The sequence below is a fragment of the Lissotriton vulgaris genome, chromosome 1_1 (genome assembly GCF_964263255.1).
Source record: "Lissotriton vulgaris chromosome 1_1, aLisVul1.2, whole genome shotgun sequence".
In the NCBI taxonomy this organism is placed as follows: domain Eukaryota; kingdom Metazoa; phylum Chordata; class Amphibia; order Caudata; family Salamandridae; genus Lissotriton; species Lissotriton vulgaris.
In genome coordinates this window covers 1123167111-1123194876 of record NC_141685.1, presented here as the reverse complement: position 1 = coordinate 1123194876, position 27766 = coordinate 1123167111, and the positions used below count along the sequence as shown (strand labels likewise).

The 27766-nt window shown below is 46.9% G+C and overlaps 1 protein-coding gene across 1 annotated transcript in view; it reads left to right on the top strand.

Annotated features, from left to right (window-relative positions):
* Positions 1–200: 200 nt before the first annotated feature.
* The window catches only part of DRC2 (dynein regulatory complex subunit 2), a 134508-nt gene continuing 106942 nt past the window's right edge, over positions 201–27766 (top strand). Inside the window, exons 1-3 of the mRNA XM_086963723.1 lie at positions 201–254; positions 3237–3274; positions 12432–12580. Of these exons, the coding sequence (XP_086819849.1) occupies positions 12440–12580 (141 nt within the window). The 5' untranslated portion in view covers positions 201–254; positions 3237–3274; positions 12432–12439. The remainder of the gene's footprint in view (positions 255–3236; positions 3275–12431; positions 12581–27766) is intronic.

Sequence of the window (27766 nt, the reverse complement as noted above, 5' to 3'; positions counted from 1 at the left end):
CAGATGATCACCCTAGCCAAGCTACTTAACTCAAAACATGACGCGGTTTCCGGATATAGAACGTAGTGCAAATGCTACTTCCTCCGTCAGAAATAGTAGCTACTTGTTGATTGACAGCAAAAGCTCCGCCTTCTGTGAGGGTGCTGACCGGAAAAGGCGGGGCCACAATCTGGTTATTGACAGTCACTTGGCTCTGTCGTCACGTTGCTTGGAAACCATGCAAACGACGCAGGAAGAGCAAAAGAAGTAGACAGGTAAGGGAGAAAGGGGTGGAGGGGCGTGGGTCCGCGGTGTTATCTTTAAGAAACAGATGGAGGGTACAGATATGAATATGGAAGGGAGCAATGGAAGGGGTCACGAGTATTGGAGACAGCTAAACAGAACGGACCCTTTTCCGAAAATGAACAAGTCACCCGAAGAGCCGATTTTTTGTCTTTCTTCTTCCGGAAAACTAGCGGATTTTTTTAAACATCCCTCATATATAATGAAGAGGCGCTTAAAAAAAATATATATATATATGTATATGGCACGTTCAATAGAATTACATAAAATTATCAAGGGAGTTCAAATTCAAACCTGTTACACCTAGAATAGATACAGATGGCAATGTAGCTCTTGTGTTAGCGAACATTGGGGTGCCATATCGCTCCATGTCTAGAGGACACGATTAACGCCTCTGATGTCTTGCTGGAGCATGTAATATAAAGGATTCATAGACATTTCTCCAGCAGTTACATTTTATAACCTGATGTCAATTGTATCGTAATTCCTTTAGATAACGCTTACTACTTCTAACCAGGCGTTGAGGTGATCTTCGACGAGCAGACGCTCCTCTGGAACCCAAGGCGAGTGATTAGGCCCGTGGCTATAGTTGGCCACAAAAGAATAGCCAGAAAATTAAAATACCCCCACTCTGAACCAAACCTCTAATGACAGCAAGTGAGCAAAGCAAGTAATCCCAGCCCTTCCTAGAAAACTTCCCTTCAGCTTTACAACCATTGGCTCATTCATCCACCCACCAATTCACCGGTCCTGTCCCCTTTCCATCATTCATTTGTTCTTTAATTATTTCAACAATCCACTTTCCATCCATCTGTCCATCCTTTCGCCTTCTATTGATCCATCCATATACCCTTCCTGCCTTTGTTCTTTTCACTCTTTCCTCTTACATATCCTTCCTTTTACATTTTCTTTATTTCACTTTCTTCCTTCTCCACTTCTTCGTTTCAAGTTTCTATTATTTTTTTCTCACATGATTTTTCTTTCTTACCTTCCCTTTCCCCAAATGCTGTTAGCGTCTCTCTATCCTCATTATTTCTTCTGTCCTCTACAATAAACTCGGTTCTTTAACCTCCACCTCTCAGCACTGACCTACCATTATCTCAGACCATTTTATGAGCTTTTGTTTGCAGCCCTGCAGGCTGAAGAGACCACTATAAAAGGAATCCACTTTTAGTTGGAGGCAGATTATCAGGCCATCAGGTTTCATGACTACTCCTATTTAAGCTGCCAAAGTGGGGAGAGGGGAGGTCACAACCTCACTGGTTGTTTATTGGCGTTAGTCTTGTGCTTTCAAAGAAAACATGTATGCATGTACTCCAGGTTGTTGATGGTGGATTTAATGGATAGGAGTTAGATGTGGTCATTAGTGGGAGCTATATAAGCCCATGCAAAAGGTAAGTGGGAGGACTAGACAGACTAAAGATTATGTATTGTTGGGTTGCATGGATATGGTTTCAAAGGACGAGCAGTGGTGATCTATGATAAGAGGTGTGGTCTAATTGTAGAAGTACATTAAAAGAGAATAAGGTAGTTTGGGATACAAATTAGAGTAGGCTATGACCTGAGAGGGGGAGGCATTCCGAGGATTGACAGTAAGGAGAGGATCATTTGAAAGAAAAAGGAAGAGGAAACAATTAAAGATTTAAGTCAAGGTCGGTTTTTCATGCAGGGTTTTAGGAATATAGTGTGAAAGGCCTTTTTAAGATAGCATGTAGCACTGACGTACTCGATCATCTGGACCAGGGGTAGGAACTCCTAGAGGTGCCCACGGGGCAGAGGTCATGTCCAGAGCAACTAGAGGTAAACCAGATGGCGCTTGGCAAGACTTTTTACAGACAGCACCATCTCAGTTTGCACATTGTGTATAGTAAAACTGCTGCTTCCTGGGGGTTGAAGTCCACAAGCCTATGATGCATACTAGGTGACTGCCTGTGTAGGACTTCGACCCTCCAAGGGCCTTCCATAGCTCGTTATGTTGGCGGGTTATGGAGGGTGAAGTGCAGCTACATGTGTTGTCTTTCACCTTCTAAAAGAGAGCAGTGGTGTGCATGAAACCGGGCCACCTTTCAAAACCAGATTGAGCTGGCCCAGTCGTAGAGGGTGCAGCAGGTCTCACTCATACTGGTCTTCTGTAGTTCTGCAACTCAACTGTGTGGCAGAATGTGACTCGACAGCAAGAGATTTTCTTGGTCTGTCCAAACACATTGGGAACATACACTTTATAAATGCATTATAGGCTTGACTTAATTGGCAAACAATGCTGTGAAAGTCTGTACCTTCACACATGGCTATGAATACACAAAAATGAATGTTTTTTGTTCCCTAGACTTTGTTCTTCAGATTCAATACAGAGCAAGCCCTTTTAAATTTATGGAGGAAACAGGAGCCAAATAAACTTCACACTGCCAATGTGTAACCTGCGAGCAACCTTCCCTTCAGGCCTTGTTCTATGATCTTATAATTTATTTTCAGTATATTTTATTGCCTCTAATCAGATGTGGGCCGAGCCACCTTCAGAAATAGTACACTGTGCTATATCAGGAAAGTCCAGTGAAATTGACACGTAAATGGAGTGCTTTACTCTCCTGCTACGTATTTTTATTCAATCGATATCACAGCTTCATGTTGGTTCTTGGAGTGCTTGATAACAATGTTGAGATTGACCCTACCTGGTTTGCCCAAGTTTTTTTTATTAGAAAATGATCTCATTTTCTGACAGGTGTGTAGTGATACATATTGTATACTTAGCCGGTCACTTTTATCAAACACATTTCAGTAATTTTCTTATATGTTTACTAGTGCATTTTCCCCAATAAGGACCCTTTTTTTTAGGTTATAGGGTGTCAAGCAATATTCTACTCTAGCGGGACTCATTTTATTGTCTTTTGTTGATTGAAAGATTGAGTTAACAACTGAAAGGATCTAAACATTTTTGTGCCCCATTTTTTTCTCAGGTGAAAACCTTCAAAACTCCCGGGGAAGGGCAGTCATCGTAAGTAGACCCTGCTTTTTTGTATTATTTCCTGATTGGCCCTCACAAAATGCCAGGAAAATGCGTAACTTCTTGGCCATATTTGCTGAAAATTAAGCTGTAAAATACCCTAGTTAGCCCTATTTAAAAAAACATTCTCTGTGTGAGAAGTCACTGCCTTTTCTTGCACACATCCTGGTGCGCTCTCTCGTTCAAAGCCATTCACAAGGTGTCTAAAAGTGTACTATTTTCTTCCTACTGTGGCATGCATGCAGTTCTCCTTCTCCCTATACAGCTATTCTCTGTACAGTTGTGTCAATAAAGTTATGCACTCTTTTGTACCTGTTGTGTTTGCATGCCTCCATTATCCCTGACTGACCATTCATCTTCTAATTACAAAATTATATAAATCCTCTAAATAATCCTACTGTACCTCTGCCCTGAGATCAGAGTTGTGTCTTTTGGGTGTCAAAGCTCAGGCTTGGCTTTGAGACAGAGTTCAAGACTGCCCATTTCAGGAGTAGACCTTAAGAAAGGATATTGAATGGTAGGGCTCTGGCTGGGCATTGACTTGCAGACCTCGGAGTAGAGGTGAAACGGCAGATCTCAGGATGGGCGTTGAATGGCAAAAGTGCAAACTGGCCGAGGAATTGCAAACCTCAGAACTAGACATTCAATGGCAGATTACTGCCAAGGGGAGGTTACCGAAGGGAGACATCAGGCTGGGAGTTGAATGGTAGACCTCCGAGCATGGGGTTGAAAAGCAGATCTCAAGTTGGGAATTGAATTGCAGACTTAGAGATGGGCATTAAATGATAGACGCGAGGCAAGGCTTTGATAAATATACCTCATGGCTGGGCATTAAATGGTGGACATCGGGGTAGGCGTTGAAAAGCAGACTTCAGGGCATTGACGGGCATTGAATGACAAACATCAGACCGGTCACTGAATGGCATACCTCGTGCTGAGCACTGAAGGCAGACCTCAGATTTGCCATTGAATGGTACACCTCACACTAGACATTGAATCACAAGACTTGGGGCTGGGCGTGAAATGGCAGACCTGAGGTGCAATGTTAAATGACAAGTCTTGAGCTGTGCATTCAATGATTAACCTCAGACCCGGTGTTGAATTACAGTCTCTAGGCTTGCTAGCTCTTTCATTTCAAACGTCACTGCTGAGAATTTAGGTGATAGAAGTCAACACTGTGTGCTGAATGACAGATTTAATGGCCAGATATTGACCGTCAGGGCACAGACTAGACTTTGTATGGCAGACCTTGGTGCTGGGCATTTAATGACAGACCTCATAATACAGGGTAGGAAACTGAGTGGCAGAGCTCAACGTAGGGCCATTAAGTGGAATAGCACATTGCTGGCTGTGACGTGGCAGGCATATGGGCTTAGTCACTGGGTGCCGGTGCACAGAGTTGGGCTATTGAGTGTAAGTGTGTTGCTCTGATTCTTGAGTGTTAGGGCTCAGGGTTGACCATTGGTTAGCACAGTTGATGACTGAGTCTTTCAGAGGCAGCGCTAAGAGCGGAACCGCTTCATGGCAGAGCTTAGGGCACTCCAGCCCTAAGCTCTTATATTATAAATGCTCTTATTATAAAAGCTCAGTTTGGATTATTCAGTAACAGTCAATGGCAGAGCCCAGGCCTGTAAGTTGGGTGTCTGAGCTTAGGGCTGGAGATTTGGTGGTAGAATTCAGATCTAGCTGTTGAGGGGCAGAAGCCAAAGTTGCACTTTTAACTAACAGTGTTCAGAAATGGATGATGGAGCTTAAGTATAAGTATTAACTCACTGATGTCAGGGCTGGACTTAGAACAGCATTGCTAAAGAGTGAATACTTCAGACAGCTCATGTTCGGTATGGAAGAGCTCAGAGTCTGACACTGGACTGCAGAAGTCAGAGTTGGGGATTCAGTAGGACAGCTTTGGACTGAATGCAAATAGAACAACTCCTGACATTGCCATTGGGTTGCACATTTCAGGTCTGAACTCCCTCCTGTCATATCTTAGAGCTAAAGGGTGGCAGAAGGTAGGACTGAGCTAGGGTTGTCAAATCAAAGAACTTGGCTGCTAAATATCAATGAGCACTGAAGGTTGGATGTTTGCAAGGGAGGGGATAATTTCAGTGCTCGGACACTAGATTGAGCAGCAGTGCTAATGACTTTGCTTATAGTTGGATGGCACTGCTCATAGCTTAACACTTGAATGGGAGGGATCATGGGGTGGGTGGTATTGCAGTACTCAGGGCTGGATCCTTGGGGGTATGTGTGTGTGAGATCAGTGCTGGACCATGGGAGGCAGAATTCAAGGATCGCATTCAATGGCAGATCTTGGATAGGAACTGCAGATAAGAAAGTATCATGGCTGCAGGTTCAATGGGAGTGCACATGGCTGGGTCCATTGAGGTATAATTTCAGTGCTGTGTGATTGGCTGGCAAAATGCAGCCATCAGACCTGAGAAGCAAAGCTGAGAGACCAGTTGCCCCAGTATTGGAACTTTCATAGATTCCCATGCTTTGTATCATTCCCCGTCGTCGGAATGGGAGCCTCGGTAAATAGTAAAAAACTGTAGTAGTAAGCACAAAGTGAAAAAATAGGCCTAGGCCTCATCTCATTTTGTAGCTTATCCACCTCTTTGTGTAAAAGAGACCAAATTTCTGCAGCAGCCAATCAGAGCAGCCTCACCCCATAGAACCTTCCTGAGAGAAGCTCAGAGCCTCAGATTTTCTACCGCACGTTGTGCAAGGGAGTCTCCATTGAGCTCTGCTCAGTTTTCTTCAGTTTTTTCTTCAACTACTTGGATTTTTTCTCAACATGTCGGAGAGGAAAGCCCTTTTTAGAGCCTGTGCCACCTGCTCTAAGAAGAGGTTGTTTGTCGAGGACAAACATGAGGATTGTATCTACTGTTTGTATCCGGACCATAAACCGTTAGACTGTCCGATTTGCAGATCCTTCTCAGCCAAGACCCAGAGGGACAGAGAAGGACGTCTCCTCACATGGCTTCAGAAGGTGAAAGACCGGAAGGACATTATCTCGTCGGACAGTGAGGGCTCCTCGTCTATGGTGTCATCCAGAAGGTCTCAAAAGAGGGGTAGGTCCCCCCTTTCTGCTTCAGACGAGTCCCGACACAAGGCCTTACCAGGGACCTCTGATAGGTCTGACAGGCCGGCTGCCCAAAAATCTCCTCACCGAGGTGAAAAGGAGAGGCAGGGTAAGCCTGAGGAACTTCTGACATCAAAAAAGGTGAGAAAGGCTTCTACAGTCTCTTCGCCTTCCTCAGAGAAGGATCGTGGGGTCAAAAAACCTTCAACCCCGATTCAAGAGGCGGCTTCAGACAAGAAGCATAAACCGTCGACGACTAAACTCCCAGGTACGTCGTCTACGAGTGTTAAAAAGGACAACTCTACCAAGGTTGCCTCGTCGACGGGCTCGTCGACGATGGCTGCGTCGACGCCTACACCGTCGACTGCTTTCAAGGCTCCGGAATCCTGCTCGTCGTCGACGAGGGTGACCACCTCCACGTCGACGACAATATCTGCAAAGCTGCCGTCGACGGCGGTGTCGTCGACGAGGACGACTTCGACGACGACGATGTCGACGACGCCGGTTGCCATGTTGATGACGACGAGCTCGTCGACGGTCCCGTCGACGATTCCACCATCGTCGACGATGAGCTTCACCTCGTCGACGACACTATCCTCGTCGACGAAGACAGTTTCTATGTCTACACTTCCACTGTCGACACTGATACAGAAGACCTCCCCGTCGACGACGGCCTCGTCGACGAGGGCCTCGTCGACGACGACCTCGTCGACGATGGAATTGGCGGGAAAACATGTTTTTTCGTTGAAAAGGAAGCATATCACGCCAGAGATGACGTCTCCTCGCCAGGTTCAGAAGCTACCACCATCACTACTATTGGAGGATGACTCTGAGGAAGAGACTTTCAGTGAATTTGGGCAGGCCTATAGCCCTTCTGACCTCCAGGTTAAGGTGCAGGAGTTTAGCTCTGAGGAGGAGCAGATGGAACGACAGCACTATGCTCCAGAGCATTATTATGAGGAGGAATGTACTGCTTCCAGGCAGGTGCCTCCACAACAACCGATGCGTCAGTTACCCGAGGGTATGGTGGCAATACCATCCGCTTTAGTGACGGATTTACAACTTATGTTGCGGGATTACAAGCAACGTTTCCCGACACCTCCGGAAGGCCAACAAGTGCGCACCACGGCACCTCCGCCTCAGACATTGCGGCCTGTGGCAGACCATTCTTTACCCTCAAGAGAGCGTGCCGCTGCGCTGGAAGTGCGCCCTCAAGAGGTAGTGCAGGTGCAGGACACTGATGACGATGATGATGCTGCGTCTTCAGATGCAGACCAGCAAGCGGATCCTGATCAGGATCAACAGACGCCATGGAATACTGCTGACCCTATGGATCCGGACAACACCGACCCGGATAATATTACTTCGCCTCCAGCGGATGTTGGAGGGTTTCACAACTTAATGGACAGGGCATCCAAAAGATTTGGTCTCCCAGTGACCACAGTGCAATCGGATTGCTTTTTGTATGACTTTAAAGAACCATTCAGGAAGTCAGTGAGGTCCATTCCAATCATCGAGCATGTCTGGTCTGAGGGCTTGAAGGCTATGCATAATCCGGCTACAGTCCTCCCGGTACTTCCGAGACTAGAAAAGAAGTATAAGGCACCGGATGGCAGTCCAGCATGTTTACTTGGCCAACCGAAACCGGATTCGGTCATTTCGCAGGCTGCCCAGAGCAAGTCCAAGAATCCTTCTGCGCCAATGACTACGCCGCCAGATAAGGAGGGCAGGCGCCTAGACAATGTGGGCAAGAGGTTTTCAGCTATGGCCAGTCTCCTGGTTAGGGCGGCCAATGCGTTAGCGATTCTGGGACGCTATGATCGACAAATGTGGTGCGATCTGGCCCCATTTGTTGACGAACTGCAGGATTCGTCTAAGGAAGATGTGAAGAAGATTTTGCTCGAAGGGGAGCGGACCTCTTCGGAAGTCATTGATGTGGCAATGGATATTGCAACCACCGCATTCCGTGCACTAGCTGGCTCGGCGGTTCTGCGACGCCAGGGGTGGTTAAAGGCCACATGGTTCAGGCAGGAGGTACAGAATAAGATCTTGGATCTGCCATATGACGGTGAGATGCTATTTGGCAAGCACGTCGATGAGGCCCTGCAGGGAATCAAAAAGGACACGGATACAGCTAAGTCCTTGGGTACATTGCAGTATCGTAAGGTGCCCTTCAGAGGAGCTAGAGGAAGAGGCTTTTCGTCTTACCGTGGAGGTAATCAAAATCGCTACTCCTCTGGATCTCAGTCCAGCCAGTCGTATAAACCACAATACACTCAAAGGGGCTCTTTCTCTCGCCAGCAGCCTAGAGGACGCCAGGGGCAGCAAAGGAGAGACAACACCAGGAAACAATAGCGGCCAGGTGGCTCTTTCCACTGTTCCTGTTCCCTCATTCACATCTGTGGGGGGCAGGATTTCCCATTGCCTACACAACTGGATAATTATTACATCGGATCAGTGGGTCCTCCAGATTGTCAGAGAAGGACACACATTGGAGTTTCAAGACCTTCCTCCAACAAGAGCGCCGGATGCCTTCCTTCCGAAACATCTCAGGCTCCTTCATCTCGAAGCCCACCAACTTTTCACCAAGGGGGCAGTAGAGCCTGTACCCCTTTCGCAAAAGGGAAAGGGGTTCTATTCCAGGTTCTTCCTGGTTCGGAAGACAAAGAACAAATGGCGTCCGATTTTAGATCTACGGCAGCTCAACACTTATCTCGTGAAGTTGTCCTTCAGGATGGTCACTCTTCAGGACATCCTTCGTCTGCTCAATCCGGGGGATTATATGGCGACCCTCGATTTGGAGGACGCCTACTTCCACGTTCCTATCCATCCAGCTCACAGGCAATATCTGCGCTTTACAGTGGGCAAGAGTCACTTTCAATTCAAAGTACTGCCATTTGGTCTCCGGTCCGCCCCACGGATCTTCACAAAGGTTCTAGCTCCGGTGGCAGCTTTTCTCAGGAAACAAGCTATTCAGGTGTTTCCATACCTGGACGATTGGCTGCTGAAAGCTCCATCTGTTCAAGAAGCGTCCAGTGCAGTCCGGACGTGCAAGGATCTGTTCGAGCGGCTAGGTCTTCGCCTCAACAAGGAGAAATCGGTTTTATACCCATCCAGGTCAACAAGGTTCCTGGGTGCCATCCTGGACACGGACAGTTGCTTAGCCCTTCCATCGGAGGAGCGCCAGACCAAACTAATGTGTTCAGCTCGTCTTCTCCAATCTCGAAAGACACTGACAGTTCGCAAGTACAAATCACTTCTCGGATCGATTTCATCTTGCATTCCTTTAGTTCCGCACTGCAGGCTCAGGATGCGTCCACTACAAGAGCAACTGGACAGACAGTGGCGGCAGGTCACAGGATCCTTCGACGACAAGGTTGTCGTTACCAAAGAAATGAGAAAAGCAGGCGGCTGGTGGCTGGAAAAAGACAATCTTTCCAAGGGATTATCGTTCCTCATTCCTCCATCTCCCCTGATTGTAACAACGGACGCTTCCATGGAAGGATGGGGAGCGGTCCTCCAGGAGCTGAAGGTCAGCGGTCACTGGAGTCCAGTGCAACGCAAGTTCCATATCAACCTCCTGGAACTTCTCGCGATCCGCTTGGCTCTTCAAGCTTTTCTTCCGAGGATTCAAAACAGGACAGTGCTGGTTCGTACGGACAACACTACAGCCATGCACTACATAAACAAACAGGGTGGCACAAGATCCTCCACCCTCTCCAAGGAAGCCCAAGCGATATGGAATTGGTTGATACAGAACAACGTCGCCCTTTCAGCGGAACATCTAGCGGGGACGCTCAATGTCAAGGCGGACGCTTTGAGCCGTCAGAGGACAGTCTCTCACGAGTGGGAGCTGGATCAGACCGTTCTGGAGGATCTCTTTGCTCGATGGGGGACACCATCAATCGACCTATTTGCGACTCCCCAGAACGCCAAATGCCTGTCCTTCGCAAGCAGGGTTCACCATCAGGAATCCTTGGGGAATGCGCTTTTGATTGCCTGGTCAGGCGCCTTTGTTTACGCTTTTCCTCCTATTCCACTGATTCCGAAGTTGGTCAGCAAACTCAAGGTGGAACCGTGCAGGATGATTTTGATCGCTCCAGCATGGCCCAGACAAGTTTGGTACTCGGAGCTTCTTCTCCTCTCCCAGGACCAGCCAGTTCTCCTACAGCCTATTCCAACTTTGCTAACGATGTCTCACGGTCAGGTTCTACATCCGGACTTGAAGTCCCTGCGATTGACAGCGTGGCTCCTGAGTTCAGAGAGTTCCAGGGATTAGATCTCCCTAGTGAATGTAGAGACATTCTAGCTCAGGCTCGGGCCCCTAGTACCAACAAAACCTATCGAGCCAAATGGAAGAGATTCTGTGTTTGGTGCCAGAAGGAAGGTTTACACCCGTATACTTCTTCTCCACACAAGCTCTTGCCTTACCTCCTTTCTCTGGCAAAATCGGGATTGGCTCCATCGTCGATAAAAGTCCATCTGGCAGCCATCTCTAGATTCAGACGTTCATCTTCAGGGCCTTCCCTATGGTCGGCTAGGATTGTCAAACAGTTCCTGAAAGGTTTGTTCAGGGTTTTTCCTCCAGTTCGGCCACCTCCTCCAACCTGGCACTTGAATCTGGTTCTGTCATCCCTCATGAAAGCCCCTTTTGAACCTGTGCATAAGTCTGACCTTAAGTTTCTTTCCTGGAAAGTGGCTCTTCTCTTGGCCCTGACATCGGCTCGTAGAGTAAGCGAGATACAGGCTTTCACGATTGAGGAACCTTTTCTCCAGTTTAAGAATAATGTGCTGATTTTACGAACAAATCCTAAATTTATCCCGAAAGTTCCTTCGGAATTCCACCTAAATGAACCCGTGGTCTTGAAACCATTTTTTCCAAAACCTTCTTCACCGGCGGAAAGAACTCTGCACTCTCTGGACATTCACAGATGCCTGAAATTCTATCTGGAGCGAACGAAGCAGTTCAGGAAATCTTCGCAGCTCTTTGTCTCCTTCAGTGCTCCACGCAAGGGTTGTGCTGTTTCGAAGGCTTGTATTTCCCGTTGGATTTCAAGTGCTATACAATTTTGTCACCAGGCGGCTGGGAAACCTCTGCAGCGAGCAGTTCGTGCTCACTCTACCAGATCCATGGCTTCATCTGCGGCGTTATTCGCAGGAGTCCCTATCAAGGACATTTGCAGGGCGGCTACGTGGAGCAGTGTCCACACCTTCACCCGCCACTATTGTCTGGATTCTTCTGTGAGGGAGGATGCAGCAGTGGGCCAAGCAGTCCTGAGGAACCTTTTCCAATAAGTCGGTGAGCTTTCCTTTCTATCCCGCCTTCCTTGGCATATTTTGTATACTGCATTATTGTCATATTTCATGATCCTATGTGTTATGCTGTTTTTACAGGGATGTGTCACATTTTCAGGTTTAGGTATGACAAAATATGTTTTTCTTTACTGCTAGTTACTCTGATACAAAGCATGGGAATCTATGAAAGTTCCAATACTGGGGCAAGAAAACAAGTTACTTACCTGTAACTTTGGTTCCCCAGTATTGGTAACTTTCATAGATTCCCATGCGCCCACCCGCCTCCCCTGGGAAAGCTCACTCTTCTGATCTTGGTGGATAGCTATATACAACGGCTACGAAAATCTGAGGCTCTGAGCTTCTCTCAGGAAGGTTCTATGGGGTGAGGCTGCTCTGATTGGCTGCTGCAGAAATTTGGTCTCTTTTACACAAAGAGGTGGATAAGCTACAAAATGAGATGAGGCCTAGGCCTATTTTTTCACTTTGTGCTTACTACTACAGTTTTTTACTATTTACCGAGGCTCCCATTCCGACGACGGGGAATGATACAAAGCATGGGAATCTATGAAAGTTACCAATACTGGGGAACCAAAGTTACAGGTAAGTAACTTGTTTTCTTCTTGAACTGTCAGAGCTTAAGGTTGTGAGGCAAGCTTCAGCGAGGGACATGTGGCTGGCTTTGTGAAGGGTTGGACTTTGGAGACAATAATCATAGAAGTGTAGTTCACTTTATAACCCATTCTATGACATTGTCCCTTTTGATACTTGCAGACGCAGTCATGCCCAAGAAGGGGAAGAAGAAGTCAGGGAAGCTGGCTCAGATGAGCGAGGAGGAGCGGCTACTCTATATGCAGCAGAAGCTGCTGGCTGAAGAGGAACTGAGCAAAAAGAAGGAGGACATGCTCATGCAGTTCCTCAAGGTAGGTGGGATGGAATGTACCAAGTCTGGGTATAACTAGGGCTTCTGGAATTATGCAGCAGCTGTATTTTATGATTTAAGTCCCTTTTATTCATTTAATTAATAATGCATCCATTCACCTACAACCAACAGACGAAGAGGTACATTTGGAGTAGGGGACAAAATGGGGATGGGGAAGGGAGGGGAAGAGAGGTATTTTGGTGAGGAGGGTCAATAAACTTAAAGCAGTCAAACCAAGGGGTGGGAGGGAGCTCTGTCGCAAATGTGTCTTCTTCCTCTCAGTTGTCGAGTTGCAGATGTGGATTGCCCTGGGCACAGGGTTCAAGTCTACCATCCCGTAGTGTGGTGGTCATTTCTGTTCTCATCTTGTAAGAGTCGAAGGATTTGGAAATATTTCAGGCAAGAAAGTTCATGGAAATGGCGACAGCGGAAACAAATGCAAGGACCCCACATTTTGTCAAATTGTGGCCGTTTGAGATCTATATACGCTGTGCTATTCTTCGTTCCTACAATGTCCCACAGTTTGTGTATCCAGTCAGGAATGCATTTGGTGCCCCATCTGGACATAATAACTAGTTTGTACAGAGTGTTGTCACAGTTGCTTTCCATATATGGGAGTGCAGTAGGTATGTTAATGCATTGGTAGCTGTAGAAGGGCTTCGCTTGGGAATATCTGGGTCATTGACGCCCTTATCACTGCTTTCCAATATCCTTTAAGTTTAGGGCATTGCCATAGGAGGTGGTTCAGTGTTCCCATTTGACCACAGTTAAGCCCGCAGAAGAGTTTGGAACTGCTTACTTTCCATTTTGCAACCCGTGCAGGTATTTAATGTGTTACTTTAAGAATCGCTTCTTTTCCTGCTTCTTTTCCTGCTGCACTGAAAGAGGATATACGAACTCTATGAAGGATGTCCGTCTATTCTTTAGAAGTGAAGAAACAATCCATCTCCTCCTCCCATCTCATTTGGGATGGAGATTTAATGGTACCAGGAGCTCTATTTAGGAATATGTATAAGTTGGAAAGCAGGACCTTATTGCTACTTCTAGTGAATAGCCATTTTTCAAATTTGTAGGTGTTCTGCTGGCCGAGGGGCAGTTCGAGGGGTGGGTGACCCAGTGTTTAATGGTGGTGTATCTCCAGCGTTCCCCAGGTGAGATGCAATATCTGTTCTGTATTTGGGGGAATTCCATAAGGCTTGTGTAGTCGAAGAGGCCATCAATTCTTTTACAGTTAGATTATAGCCGTATGGGAAATGCTTTAGCAGTCATGGCGGGTGGGAATGCTGGATTACCAATAATTGAGGTGAGGGGGGAAATGCGGGTTGATAGACCCTTCAAGAGCATGACCCTGTCCCATGCGTCCATCGTGGCCTTTGTAATAGAAGAGACATAGATCCCGGAGGTATGGTGTTTTTCGAGAACCCCCAGAACTTTCCAGATATGAATGTCAGCAATGACCTGGTCTGAGAAACATCAGTGTTGTTCTGTTAATGGCCTATTCCGTTCTGTATTTGGAAAAGTTGAGATACCAATAGTAGTGGGTGAGGTGTGGAATGCCTAGGCTCCCCCCCATTCCCCACTGGTAGGTAAGCCCTCTTTCTAGCCTTGCGGTTCTTCTTGCCCTCCCCAAATATAGTACTCTCTCATTTGTTGAAGCTTTCCAGCAATGAGGTGCGGAGGTGGTTGCTGTGGAAGGGTCTGCATAGCATAGAGTATCTCGGTGAAAAGGGACATTTTCACCGCCGCTATTCTACCCACCCAGCAGAGTCTACCTCCCTTCCATATCTGTAGGTCTGAGTGGCCTGTGTCCCTGAGGTCAGTGTAGTTACAAGCTGCTGTCTTCTCTGGGGTTGGACAGACTTCAAGTCTCTGATATGGAACCCAGTGGCTCACTCATGGAAAGGGAAACTGTCGCTGCAATTGGAGCCGATCGTACTGCGGAACCATGTGGTTCAGGACTTGCAATTTTTAGATGTTTACTTTAAAGCCAGAGATGCTGCTGAATTCCTTGAAGGCATGCAGCAGAGCTGGCAGAGAGGTGAAGGGCTGCGTGATCACGACCATTACGTTGTCCGCATAGACGGCTATTTTATATTCCTGGCGCCCTATAGTGATGCCTGTGTTCTGCACATTAGCTTGAATTCTTTGCGCTAGTGGTTCCATATAAAGGGAGACTAGGAGTGGGGAGACGGAGCATCCCTGGTGTGGACCCCTGGCTATGGGTAATGCGTGCAAGGTTAGTTCCTTGACTCTCATTCACCCCACTGGCCTAGTGTAGCTGTACTCCACCCACTCCCGAATTCAGGTACCAAAACCCATCTTGGTGAGTGCTTTCCGAAGGAAAAGCCAGTGCTCTTGATCAAATGCGTTGATCGATATAAGGAGCGCTGTGCTTCAAAAGAAAAAGGAGACGTATCCGGTGAATACAATTAGTTATTGAGGTAATGGTGGGTAACTGACACATTAAAAACGTAAGGATTTATTCCAGAATAAGAAATGGGTCCAGATAGGTAATTAACAAACCTGTCTGAGTATTTTTCATTGAATTGGTCCCACAGCATCATAGTTTGGCTTTTGTATGTTTTTTCCCAGATGCTTTTTGGGTTAGATAGGGAAACCCGTTTTTGGATTAGGCTTCAAAAGCGGGTCGCTTTATCTATGTGGTGCATCAGACTTTTAGTGTTGTCACTACAGCCTGTCTCCGGTATAAAGCTGGCTTGGTCCGGATCTATGAGACACTGCATATATGGGTTGAGGCGTGCAGCTAGTATTCCTATGAGGGTTCAGCGTCAATGTTGAGCAAGGGTATGGAGCAGTAAGAAGGGCATTTCATGGGATATTTCCCAGGTTTAGAGAGTACTGTGATCACTGCCTCTCTCATAGTGTCACTAAGAGCACTCATATCCCATAATGGATGGAAGCCAGCTGGGTGCTGAAGGTTTTGTAGAAGCTTGAGGTTAACCCATCCAACCTTGGGGTCTACCCAGGTTGTAGTCGAGAAATGGCTGCAAGGACTTAGTCTGTGTGAATGTCCGCTTCCAGAGATAGTACCTCTGGCAGGCTTGTAGTATGTGCAGATGAGGTAGGTGTCAGACACCAGCGATGTCTATTACGTCAACAGTGTATATGTTGGCATAGAAGTGGTTGAATGCTTGTGCAATCTTTCTTTCATTGTGCGTACTACACCCTGCTAGTGTGTAAATTTCCTGAATTTTGCTCATGTGTACTTGGTCCCTTAGTTTATATGCTATAGGTCTCGCCACTTTATTACCTCCTTCATAATATTTCTGCCTCTTACAGAGGAGGGCATATTTTGCCCTGTCCACCTCCAGAGCTTTAAACTGTTTCCTAGCTAGTGTCAGTTGTCTCTGCACCTTATGTTCACTAGATTGTTTATGTGCCTCTTCCAGGACTTTCACTTGTTTCTCTAGTGTGGCACGTTTATAATTTCTATTTTTGTAAAGTCTAGAAGAGATGGCTATTAGAATGCTTCCAACAACAATCTTCAAAGTGTCTCACAGCAGGGAGTTGGAGCGGTCTGGGTATCATTTGCCTGAAGAAAATGGCGGATCATCTCTTTGACCTCCCTCAGTGTAGTTTCAAATGGTATTAGTTTATCATCCGGTCACCCCCCAACAAAAAAAGAAAAGAAGGAAAACAAAAGAAGCTGTGTGGCTCGTGGCCCCATGGCAATCAAGGAATGCGGCCTGAGCCGCCTTATTAATATTCATGCTCCCTCGCATGAGCGACCCATAATGACCTGCGGAGCTCTTCTCTGCCCAAAGGTTTCTGGTTAGGCTGTGGACACTGGGCAAGGAATCAGTACTTGGGCCATTCCCCAAGGGAGAGCAAAACAGAAGAAGAGTTAGCGAAACCGGCACTAGCTGACTAAAAAGGAGCAAGCAAATAAGAGTGAAAATGAAGTCAACCAGTGGTAAGCAATGGCCCACTGTAGGTAAACAAAATGTCTTGCATGCGACAGCCATGCCCTTTCTCAGGCGAGACCTAAAAAGGAGGGGGACGTAGAGCAGAGTATAATAGGCAGGTACGACAGGTGAACATGGGGGAGGAAGGTTTTAAGAGAAGTGGTTGAAGGTGAAGGAAAGAAACAGGAGTGGAACAGGACAGTAAAATAGTAGAGTTGGACTTACTGCAACAGCGTGAGGAGGAAGTGAAATAGGTTTACAGGGGGAAAAGATACCAATAAACTAAGACACATTGAGAGGAGGAAGAAGGATAGAACATGGCTTCTAGGTCCTTCTAGTCTTACATTCCAGACCTGGATTGACTGCAGGAGACACCTGGAAATCCTCCTGATTGGCAGGTGTATAGGAGGCTGGTTTCCAGCCAGTGCTAGAATTGGAAAACATTCACTCAGAGATTCCATAAATTGGGGGTTAAGGTGTGGCAGCGGAAAGAGGGTGGAATCATGAGGGGCGGAGTCATGAAAAGCAGAGTCTGACGGTCAAGTAATATATTCATATTTTGAATACTTTGGCACAAACAAACTGGCAACAAGAACAAATGTGGCAGTAAATCTATTCTGGCTTAATTAATTGGTCATATAGAGGCTACATTATAGTATCTTATGGGTTTAAGGCAGCTACTGCATAGATCTTTGTGTGCTCAGCAATTAAATAGCATCATGGTATCCCCATAACCTGCACTGTTTTCACATCATTCTGCCCTGACTTCAACTCTTAGGAACCAGCATGTATATGTTTTACTGCTGTAGAGAAATATTTCCCCTGGGTAGTATGCCAGACAAGGAAGTATGGCAGTATTTGATTATATTCCCTTTAAAACTACCTGCGAAATATTTATTTTCTGGTAAATAAATCTGCCTGTCCTATATCTCTGAACCCTCAGAAAGTACATTGGGTTTGCTTGGTGGGAATTAAGGTGTTACAATTTTTTCCTGGTCTACATTAACCTCCCTTACCTGCAGGAGCACCACAGGGTACTTGAGACCCAATTTTACCATTAAAGCAGTAACATCTCTCTAGACCTCACAAAGGGTTAGTCTGTTTGAAAGCTAAAAGTGACAAATGAGTGATCCAAGTTTACTTTGCATTATGAAATGCTTGCTGCCATGGTCTTGCAGCTTTAAGGGCTTAAATTAACACTCTTAGGGGATGTATCTTTATATTTAATATTTTGCTTCTAATTCAGCATATCCAATGCACTACCCTATATATCTTGCAATATATCCTCCACATCCACTCTGACTCATCTCAAACCTCATTCTACTACTCTCTCCAATGCACTACCCTATTTATCACTCTATACCGCTCTCAATATATCCTCTACCTCCACTGTCTCATTCATCTCAAACCCCATACCACTACTATGACCCCCAAAATAACCCTTTCTAGACTCTTTCCTCCTCTACCCTCCTTGTATCATCTCCTACCTCTCTTACTATTCAGATCTCCGAGCAATCCTTTCTAAATCCTTACATCTGACTCCTTCTGGGATTTGCTAGTCCACAAGGGGTGGATGAGAGTCCCAACATTTGTTTGTTTATGCCCCCATGGGGCGGAGGACTCGCTACAGGACCACCACCCTCGTTCCTCTAAAATGGTGGCGCTAACAAGGGTGACGCTTCACCCACCTCCAATTGTTAGTTCCTGGGAGGTTATACGCCCACCCTTGCTGTGTAGCTTGCAGCCCCACAGGCCTCCCTGGCCTTAGCAGAATTCTGTCTTCACAGGAGAGTGCCCTTCCTCCTTCTCAGCTTGTGAAGCTTGTTTCTCTGCTGCTTTCTGAGGTCAGGATGCTCCGCCTGTCACAAGTCCTGCACCGTGGAGCATCACACTGCAGACTGTGAAAGAGGTGCCTTGTCTGATTGGGCCTGACTGCTGTGCTTCTCCTAAGGCAGGCGCCTTCGCGGGTCTGCTCTCAGGCCGCAGGGCCAAATAGTTGTTCTGATAGATACATCTGCCGTGTGGATTCCTCACCTTGTGAATATCCCCTTGCGTCAGCAACATTCGGAAATTCTTTTTGTAGCTTCGCGCCGACGTGGATCCGGACGTCACAGAGGCACGGCACCGCTCGCGACTCCGCTGACGTCACCGACGCCTATAACAGGCCCACGCCGGCGTGATGACATCAGTTCCCTTTTTTCCGCGTCGTCGACGCTAACGGTTTTCAGGGATCGTACTGTAGCTTTACAGTAACTTTGTTACTATTATCCTATTATTGTGTCTATCTTTATATTCTTCGAAATGTCGTCGAAGAAAACTGGATTTAAGGATTGCGGCGAATGTGGCAAGACTATGTCTATCACCGATCCTCATGAATGCTGTGTTTGGTGTTTAAGTTCCGACCATGACGTCGAGGACTGTCCTTGCTGCAAGAGGATGACTCCGAAGGCGCTAAGAGAAAGAGAGACGAAACTCCTTGTGGCAAAACTTAAAAATAAGAAAGTTAAAAAGTCTTCGAAGTCTCGAACTCGTCGGTCGAGGTCGAGATCGAGGTCGAGGTCTCGTTCGAGGTCACACTCGGAGTCGTCTTCGGCTCACGCTTCGAAGTCTTCGAGGAAGAAACATAAGAAGAGGAGCCATGAGTCACGTCATCACTCCGGAAAGGACTCTAGTTCAAGACCGAAGTCCCAGGTCAAACATCTGAGTAAGGAAGTGGAGGTTTCGGAGTCGGAACATAACTCTGTTGGTGAGGCTTCACATCCGGATTCACCCGAATCTCAGAAGCAGGTCCATTCTCCGGTTCCATCCAATCCTTCTGGTCAGGAGGATGAAGGTGAGGAGCAGGGGGTTGGTGAAGTCGAGGTTCCGATGCCTGCGGGTTCGTCGACCCCGGTTCCTGGACTCGGTGAAGAGGTCGACGTCGTTTCGACTCCACCTCCTCAGGAACGACCCAGAGATCCATATCCTGAATTTCCAGCTCCAGGTCAGGATCCTTCTCAGTTCCTGAACGCCATGTTTGGTGTCTATTCTAGGGCAATGTTCCCGTCTGGTGCACCTGTTGGTCCCACGGGTCCTATGGCATTCAACTTGGGTATTCCCCAGGCTTACGCCCCGGCGCCCTTCATGCCTTTTATGCCGGCTATACCTCCGCATTGGCATTTTCCGACACCACCGGTGTTGTCGACGCCGAAGCGCACGACGCCGACTCCGTCGACGCCAGTCTCATCGACGCCGATGCCTACGACTCCGAGGCAGGGTTCTGCCCGACCTCGTATTGAAAAACCTCATCCGACTTCGGGTTCGACGCCGGCACCGACCCCGTCGGAGTCGATTCCGAATCCGTTGACTTCTGCTGTGAAGGAAAGGTCTCGGAGAAAGGCCCAGAGACTTCTGGAGGAGGAAAGATGTCAATATTCAGATACTGAAGAAGGGGAGTTACAGGATTCTGAGGATCCTTTTGAAGACTTGTTTGAGGCCAGTGGGCTTGAACTGTCGCCTGAGTGGGAATTGGCTTCAGTGTCAAATGTACCATCGAAGGATGTGGTGCCTTATCACACCGTTATAAAAAAAGCAGCAAGTTTATTGAATATTACTCTGCCCACTGCTGATTAAAAACCTAATATTTTAACTGAGGTTCTTCATTCACCCTCGTCAGTTATTGAACCTATGTTACCCTTAAACAAGGCCTTATCTGAGCCCATCTATGAGGTTTGGAAGAAACCTTTATCTGCTCCTGAAGTTTCAAGAACAGTGGCGAGGAGATACAGAGTTGCACCTGAGGACCCTGCGTTTTTATCAACTCATCCCTTGCCTGAGAGTTTGGTGGTGCAGGCTGCCTGCTCAAAGAAATCTGCTGGTGCTTTTCCACAGGTTCCTGGGGATAAAGAATCCAGGAAGCAAGATCAGAGTGCCAAGAAGGTTTTCTCATCAGCCAGTATGGCGTTAAAGTCCACCAACGCAACGTGTCTGATGGGAAGGTATATCCATGCCTTGATGGATTCTGTCAAGCAGCTGATTCCGAAAATTCCTGAGGATGACAGGAAGGATTTTCAGGAAGTGATATCAGACACTCAAGCAGCTGCGAGACAGGTGATTCAGAGTGGTCTGGACACTGCTGATTCGGTGGCAAGGGTCATGGGCTCCTCCGTGGCCACTAGGAGGGCTGCCTGGCTTAAATCATCGGAGTTTTCTGCAGACGTCCAGTCTGTTTTGATGGACTTGCCTTTTGATGGCTCAGGATTGTTTGGCAAGAAGGCTGATGCTGCCTTGGAACGTTTTAAGGACAGTAGGGCCACTGCAAAATCTTCGGGTCTTCAGTCCAGAGGTACTACTGGTAGACGCTTCAGGGGGTTTGGAAGATCTTCCTTTCGTTCTTATAGACCATCCCAGCAGCAGCCTCAACAGCAGCAGAATACGCTGTACAAGTCATACAGGGGTAGGCAAAGATCCCGCCCTAGAGGTCGTCAAACTTCCTCCTCCTCCTCCTCCTCCTCCTCCTCCTCTCCTTCCCAACCCCCGGCCAACGCAGCAAAGCAGCCCTATATCCGCCATTCCGGATCATGTGGGCCCAGTGGGGGGTCGGCTTACTCATTTTCTACAAGATTGGGAATTAATAACATCGGATCTTTGGGTTCTCAATCTTGTAGAGAATGGGTATGCACTTCCTTTCCAGGAATTCCCTCCCAATTACCCTCCTTGCCAGGGTTATTGTTCGGAGGACCACCTGCTTCTCCTGCAGGAAGAAGTCCTGGCTCTGTTCCGAAAAGGTGCGATAGAGGTGGTTCCAGAGCAGGAAAGGGGTCAGGGGTGCTACTCCCGGTATTTCCTGATCCCCAAGAAAGATGGCAGGCTTCGGCCAATCCTGGATCTCAGGATCTTGAACCTTTACCTGAAACAGGAAAAGTTCAAGATGCTCACTCTTGCACAGGTTCTTCAAGCGCTGCTGGAAGAAGACTGGATGGTGTCGATCGACTTGCAGGATCCGTATTTTCATATTCCCATCTTGAAGTCGCACAGAAAGTATCTCCGTTTTACGGTTGGGTCACAACACTACCAGTTTGTGGTCCTTCCGTTTGGTCTTACTACTGCGCCTCGAGTCTTCACCAAGGTGATGGCAGTGGTGGCAGCTCATCTCAGGAGAACGGGGATACATGTGTTTCCGTATCTAGACGACTGGCTGATCAAAGCGGAGTCGCCGGAGAAGGTGCTCCATCATCTGCAAGTGACAACTCTGTTGTTGCACAGGTTGGGTTTTTCGATAAATGTACCCAAGTCTCACCTGGTGCCCTCACAGCGCAACCTGTTCATAGGTGCGGTACTGGACACTACTGTGTGTTGTGCATTCCCTCCCCCTCAAAGGATTCGCGACATACAGGAGATGATTCCTTTGTTTTACAATGGAGCGGTCGTTCCAGTCCTGAAGGTCCTTCGCCTGCTCGGTCTGATGGCTTCATGCATTCTGTTGGTCAACCATGCACGCTGGCATATGAGGGCGCTCCAGTGGTGCCTCCGCAGGCAGTGGTATCAGCACAATGGGGATCTCAGGGAGTCGGTGAAGATCTCCGGAGAAACTGCAGCGGATCTGTCTTGGTGGAGCGAGGAAGGCAATCTGTCTCAAGGGAAGCCTTTTCAGATTCCTCCATCGGTTGCCACAGTAATATCGGATGCGTCCACTCTCGGGTGGGGTGCTCATCTGGGGGACCTGGAGGTCAAAGGTCTTTGGTCTCCAGAGGAAAGGTTGCTTCATATCAACCTTCTAGAGTTGCGGGCGATACGTCTGGCGCTCAAGGCCTTCCTCCCTTCCCTTCGCGGTCAGTCTGTTCAGGTCCTGACGGCCAACACGACCGCGATGTGGTACATCAACAAGCAGGGAGGAGTAGCGTCACAGTGTCTCTGCAGAGAGGCTCTGCGTCTCTGGTCCTGGGTTCAGGACCATCAGATTTGTCTGATGGCAAATCATCTGGCCGGGGTTCAGAACGTTCGTGCAGACAGTCTCAGTCTGCAGTTCTCTGCCGATCACGAGTGGAGGCTCCATCCAGAGGTAGTTCACGACATCTTTCGGATGTGGGGGTCTTCTCGGGTGGAACTGTTCGCCACTCACGAGAATGCTCACTGCCTGACATTTTGCAGTCTCCAGTATCCGATGCAAGGAGCCTTGGGGGACGCGTTTCAGTTGAGTTGGAGCTCGCAACTCCTTTACTCGTTTCCTCCCATACCTTTGATTCCTCGGGTTCTGAGGAAAATTCGCCAAGACCGGGCCCGAGTCATATTGATTGCCCCGGATTGGCCAAGAAGGGGGTGGTACTCAGACCTTCTTCACCTCTCCTCTCACCGCCGCTCCGTCTCCCTCACAGGGCAGATCTCCTCTCTCAGATGGAGGGGCAGGTTCTACACCCCCACCTCCAGACATTACACCTTCATGCCTGGAGATTGAACGGGGCAACCTGATTTCTTTTTCTCTCCCTCACGATGTGGTGGATGTCATTTTGTCAGCCAGGCGTGACTCCACTAAGTCCGTCTATTCTTATAGGTGGTCTAAGTTTGTTGTTTGGTGCAGGGAGAAGTCCGTAGACCCTTTGAGGGCCCATTTATCTGATGTTCTCCAGTTTGCCCTTTCTCTGGCTCAGCAGGGGCTTGCTGTTGCAGCGCTGTCGGCATTTTATCTGTTTTCCTGACCAGCCTTCTCTGTTTAAATCTCATATAGTTTTGAGGTTTTTGAAGGGCCTCACTAATAAGTTCCCTCCTATCCCTTTTATTGTGCCTCAGTGGGATTTGAATCTAGTTTTGACATTTTTTATGGGTGCTCCTTTTGAGCCTCTTCACAAATGTCCTATGAGGCTCCTGACTTTCAAAACAGTTTTCCTCGTTGCAATAACCTCGGCAAGGAGGGTAAGTGAGCTTCAAGCTCTTAGTTCCAAGCCCCCATTCCCGTCCATTCATGCTGATCGAATGGTTCTAAGGACCAGGGCTGCTTTTCTGCCAAAGGTGGTGACTCCTTTCCACCTTGGTCAATCCATTACCCTTCCTACTTTTTATCCTCCCCCACACCCTTCCAAGGAGGAGGAGAGATTACACCGTCTTGACCTCAAGAGGGCGGTGTCTTTTTACTTGGACAGGACTAAAGACTGTCGCTTGGATGACCAGCTCTTTATTGGCTTTGCTGGCTGCAAGAAAGGAAGAGCGGTCCATAAGAGGACTTTGTCGAGATGGATCGTCCTCTGCATTAAGATCTGCTACTCTTTGGCCGGTAAGGAACCACCAGAGGGTATAAGGGCTCATTCTACTAGAGCTAAATCTTCGACCTCTGCATTGGCTAGAGGTGTGCCTGTAGAGGATATTTGTAGAGCGGCAACTTGGTCTTCCCTCCACACTTTCGCGAAGCATTACTGCTTGGATTCCGAAGTGAGGAGGGACGGTCATTTTGCGCGCTCTGTCCTTCAGGATTTCTTGGTCTAGAAGAGTGGACACCCTCCTCCGGGAGTGGGGACTGCTGTGGGACTCTATTCACAAGGTGAGGAATCCACACGGCAGATGTATCTATCAGAAGAACAAGTTACTTACCTTCTGTAACGCTTTTTCTGGTAGATACAATATCTGCCTGTGGATTCCTCACTGACCCACCCGCCTCCCCGTTGTCCACTCTTCTATGCCAGAGTTTCTTTAATGTATTATTTTATTGTCAAGGAGTTGTTTATTTCAAATGTTTTATTGCATTTGCTTCACACTGTGTGTGTTACCTTGATTTCTATACTGCGTATACTGTGTATATGTCTACTGTCATCGGTCCGTCCGTGTGCCTCGAAGGCACGGAAAAAAGGGCGGAACTGATGTCATCACGCCGGCGTGGGCCTGTTATAGGCGTCGGTGACGTCAGCGGAGTCGCGAGCGGTGCTGTGCCTCTGTGACGTCCGGATCCACGTCGGCGCGAAGCTACAAAAAGAATTTCCGAATGTTGCTGACGCAAGGGGATATTCACAAGGTGAGGAATCCACAGGCAGATATTGTATCTACCAGAAAAAGCGTTACCGAAGGTAAGTAACTTGTTCTTCATGGCTGTGCTGAATGCACTCGCCGGCTCTAACTACTTTATATACCTTCCCCCGCAGACTCTTGGGGCTCAGGGTGCTGCAGGCTGGCCCGGGCACAGATTAGGTCATACGTGTGGAGGAGCTCCTCAGATGTGCTCCTACAAGGCAGCATCTTGGTCAACGCCCCTAGCAGCTGTATTTTAATCACAGTAATAGAAGTGCCTCACTTAAAACATAATCTACAATATGGGATGTAATGGGAAACTCCATTAAAAATATGGCTAATATCCCATCTGCCATACTACAAGTGCCGTAGACTATAAGTAACTTATAATATGGTGGAAGGGACAACCCCGACATTTGTGACAGAATAGCCCACCCCCCAAACTGTAAATAAGGCCCTTTGTCTGCAGCCAGAAACTACCCACACCCCACCCCGTTATTTCAATGTATTTAAAAAAGGGCAACAATGATTTGTGTCATAGTGTTTTCAAGGCAGCAGTTACTTGAAGTAGGAAGTTAGAGTTTATAATAAACAAATCATTTTGCATGAATTTGGTGGTCTGATGTTTTCATTCTGAATATGTTGCCAATTTGGACACTGGTAATATATACAGAATGTACAATATAGTTTTGCAAGGCTGTTTCTTGTTGGAAAGATGTGCTTCAGAAAGGCCTTTTTTGTGAATGCAGAGTAGCATAAAAGTAAGAAACACTTATAAAATGTAGCTGGGATGTGCAGAATAAAAAAGGTGTGCCCATATTGACTTATTTTTACTGAATGCTTTTCTGCCTGTTTTACTCAAAATATTTTACTCCGAGTGGAAAAAAGGGCAGTGTTATTAAAATAGTAGTCCTGTACTTCAATTCAAGACAACATTTTGAATTGTTCGAGAATACGAGTTTAAATAGGGACGGTTTGGGCCTCAGAGCTTGTATTGGCAAACTTAAGGCATATCACAATGGCACGCATACATTCGATAAACCAGTCGAGCAGTTCGTTGCATGACTTGTTATCCAGAGTGCAACCCCCCCCCCCCCCCCCTAAAAAAAAGGCTGCCCAACCCCCCTGGTATAATGAACAGTGTAGGTCTGCAAAAATTGCTCTAGTGAGAACTATAAGCGTCAATAGACAAGAAGATGCTTGGCCAGGAAGAAGTATAGAGAGGAGCTGGCTCTGCGAAATCTAAGAGGGAGAATGAGGTATGGGATGTTCTGGTGGTAGCAGCAAAACAAGGTGACTCCTTGACTTTCTGGGGTACAATAGCGCATGGTAGTAGGCAGAGTATAACACCAGTTGACTACCATATTCAATCACAGGCATGGGTTGAACATTTTAAGAGTCTTTCAGGCACATGCATCAACCTTTTCACTGAGGGCACAAAGAGCAAGTAGGCAGACAGCAGGCCAACACACAAGGCAAAAATGCAAAGTGTCAGTCCCTCCTGCAGCCCAGCAGGTAGCAGGCCAACACAAGAAACTAAGTAGTCCAAATGGCGACTCCTCCTATAAAAATGTAAAGTATGAACAACCTTTTCCTCTCCCAGCCCAGGAAGACAACCAGTATCCAGATGAATGCAGATGAAACCCCTGTCGTACCCAGCCCTTCCTGTTTTGTGGCTGTCTGGAAAGCATACACCAAGTGTAGCTGTCACCCTGCACAGGCGTGGATTGGAGTCAGACTGCAAACCACAAAAAGCCATAGGCATAGATTAATGGCCACTTTGTATATGTGGCATTTCTAAAATAGTAATGTAAAATTACACCAGTACAACTACACCAGTAAGCAGGTTTTAGCACCTCTATTCTAAACATACCAAACATGGCAACACCACTCGTTTCAGATCCAAAATTACCACTTGATAATATATAAGTGTGAGAAGTTGGCCTGGTATGTGATGTTCACTATTCTAGTGAGCACCTTGCACCAGTCCAAACGACCCTTATGGTGATTGGTTGTAAGTCAACCTTATAGACCAGCTATCCTATTGGTAGCATGGACAAAAGCAGTCTTAGGCTAAACTCAAGAGGGCATGTGAAGCCAGCTGTTTTACAAGCAAGAGGCAAACATAGTTCTTAACATCTCTAAAACTCAACTATCACAGGACGAGATTAAAGTGTTAAACAAAGGACTCGGATTTGTGCCTACTTATGACACCAATAAACTGGAATGTGAAATTGCTTTCTTTAGATTCATGCGAGTTTTAAAACTCAAACATTTTTTTACATATGTAGTTTCACCACAGCCTAATAAAGAGGAACCAGAATTTTTGGAATTTAAACCCAAATCTAAATTTCAAGCACCGGTCACTCACAAAATCTTGGATGCTTTTGAAAATGCGGTATTGAATGACTTTGATCGCTTGAATCTGAGTAAGTCCAAAAAGAAAAACTTATTGGTCTATGACATGAATATACTTAAGAGTTTACAAGAAAACACTGAAATTAAGATTCAGAAGGCTGATAAAGGAGGAGCGATCATTGTAATGGATGCAATTATGTACAATCAGAAAGTCGACGAACACGTGGCTGATACATCTATTTATTATGAACTAGACAAGGATCCGACAGAGGAACTCAAAGTCACTCTTCAAGATATTTTGACACAAGCACTTGAATCAGGTCACATTTCCAACACGACCAAGTCATTTCTAACTGTCCAGTACCCAAAGAGACCACTCCTCTACATGCTCCCCAAGGTGCATAAGAACTTACAAGACCCTCCCATGCGTCCAATTGTGACCGGATGTGGCACCATTTTTGAGCCACTCGGTCAGTACATTGACACATTTCTCCAGCCATTTGTCCAACAGTGGCCTTCGTACATCAGAGAAACTAATGACTTTTTGAGAAAACTGCAGGAAATACAAATTAGTGACCAATTGGTTTTGTGCACAATCGACGTTAAGTCGTTGTACACATCTATACCCCACCAATCCGGCATGGAAGCCATGGAATGGGCACAGTTGCAACAACCATCTATCAATGCAGACAAAGTTTTTAACCTCGAGTTGTTACATTTTTGCCTCTATCACAGTTATTTTCAGTGGTCCACAAAGTTCTTTCTTCAACAGAATGGAACATCCATGGGATTTGCGGGAGCACCCGCGTACGCAAATACCTTCATGGCGAAATTTCAAGCAGATTTTGTATTTGGCAATGAATCTTGGAAAAAACATGCTATCATCTATCGTCGCTTCATTGACGATATCTTTGTATTATGGTCTGGTACAA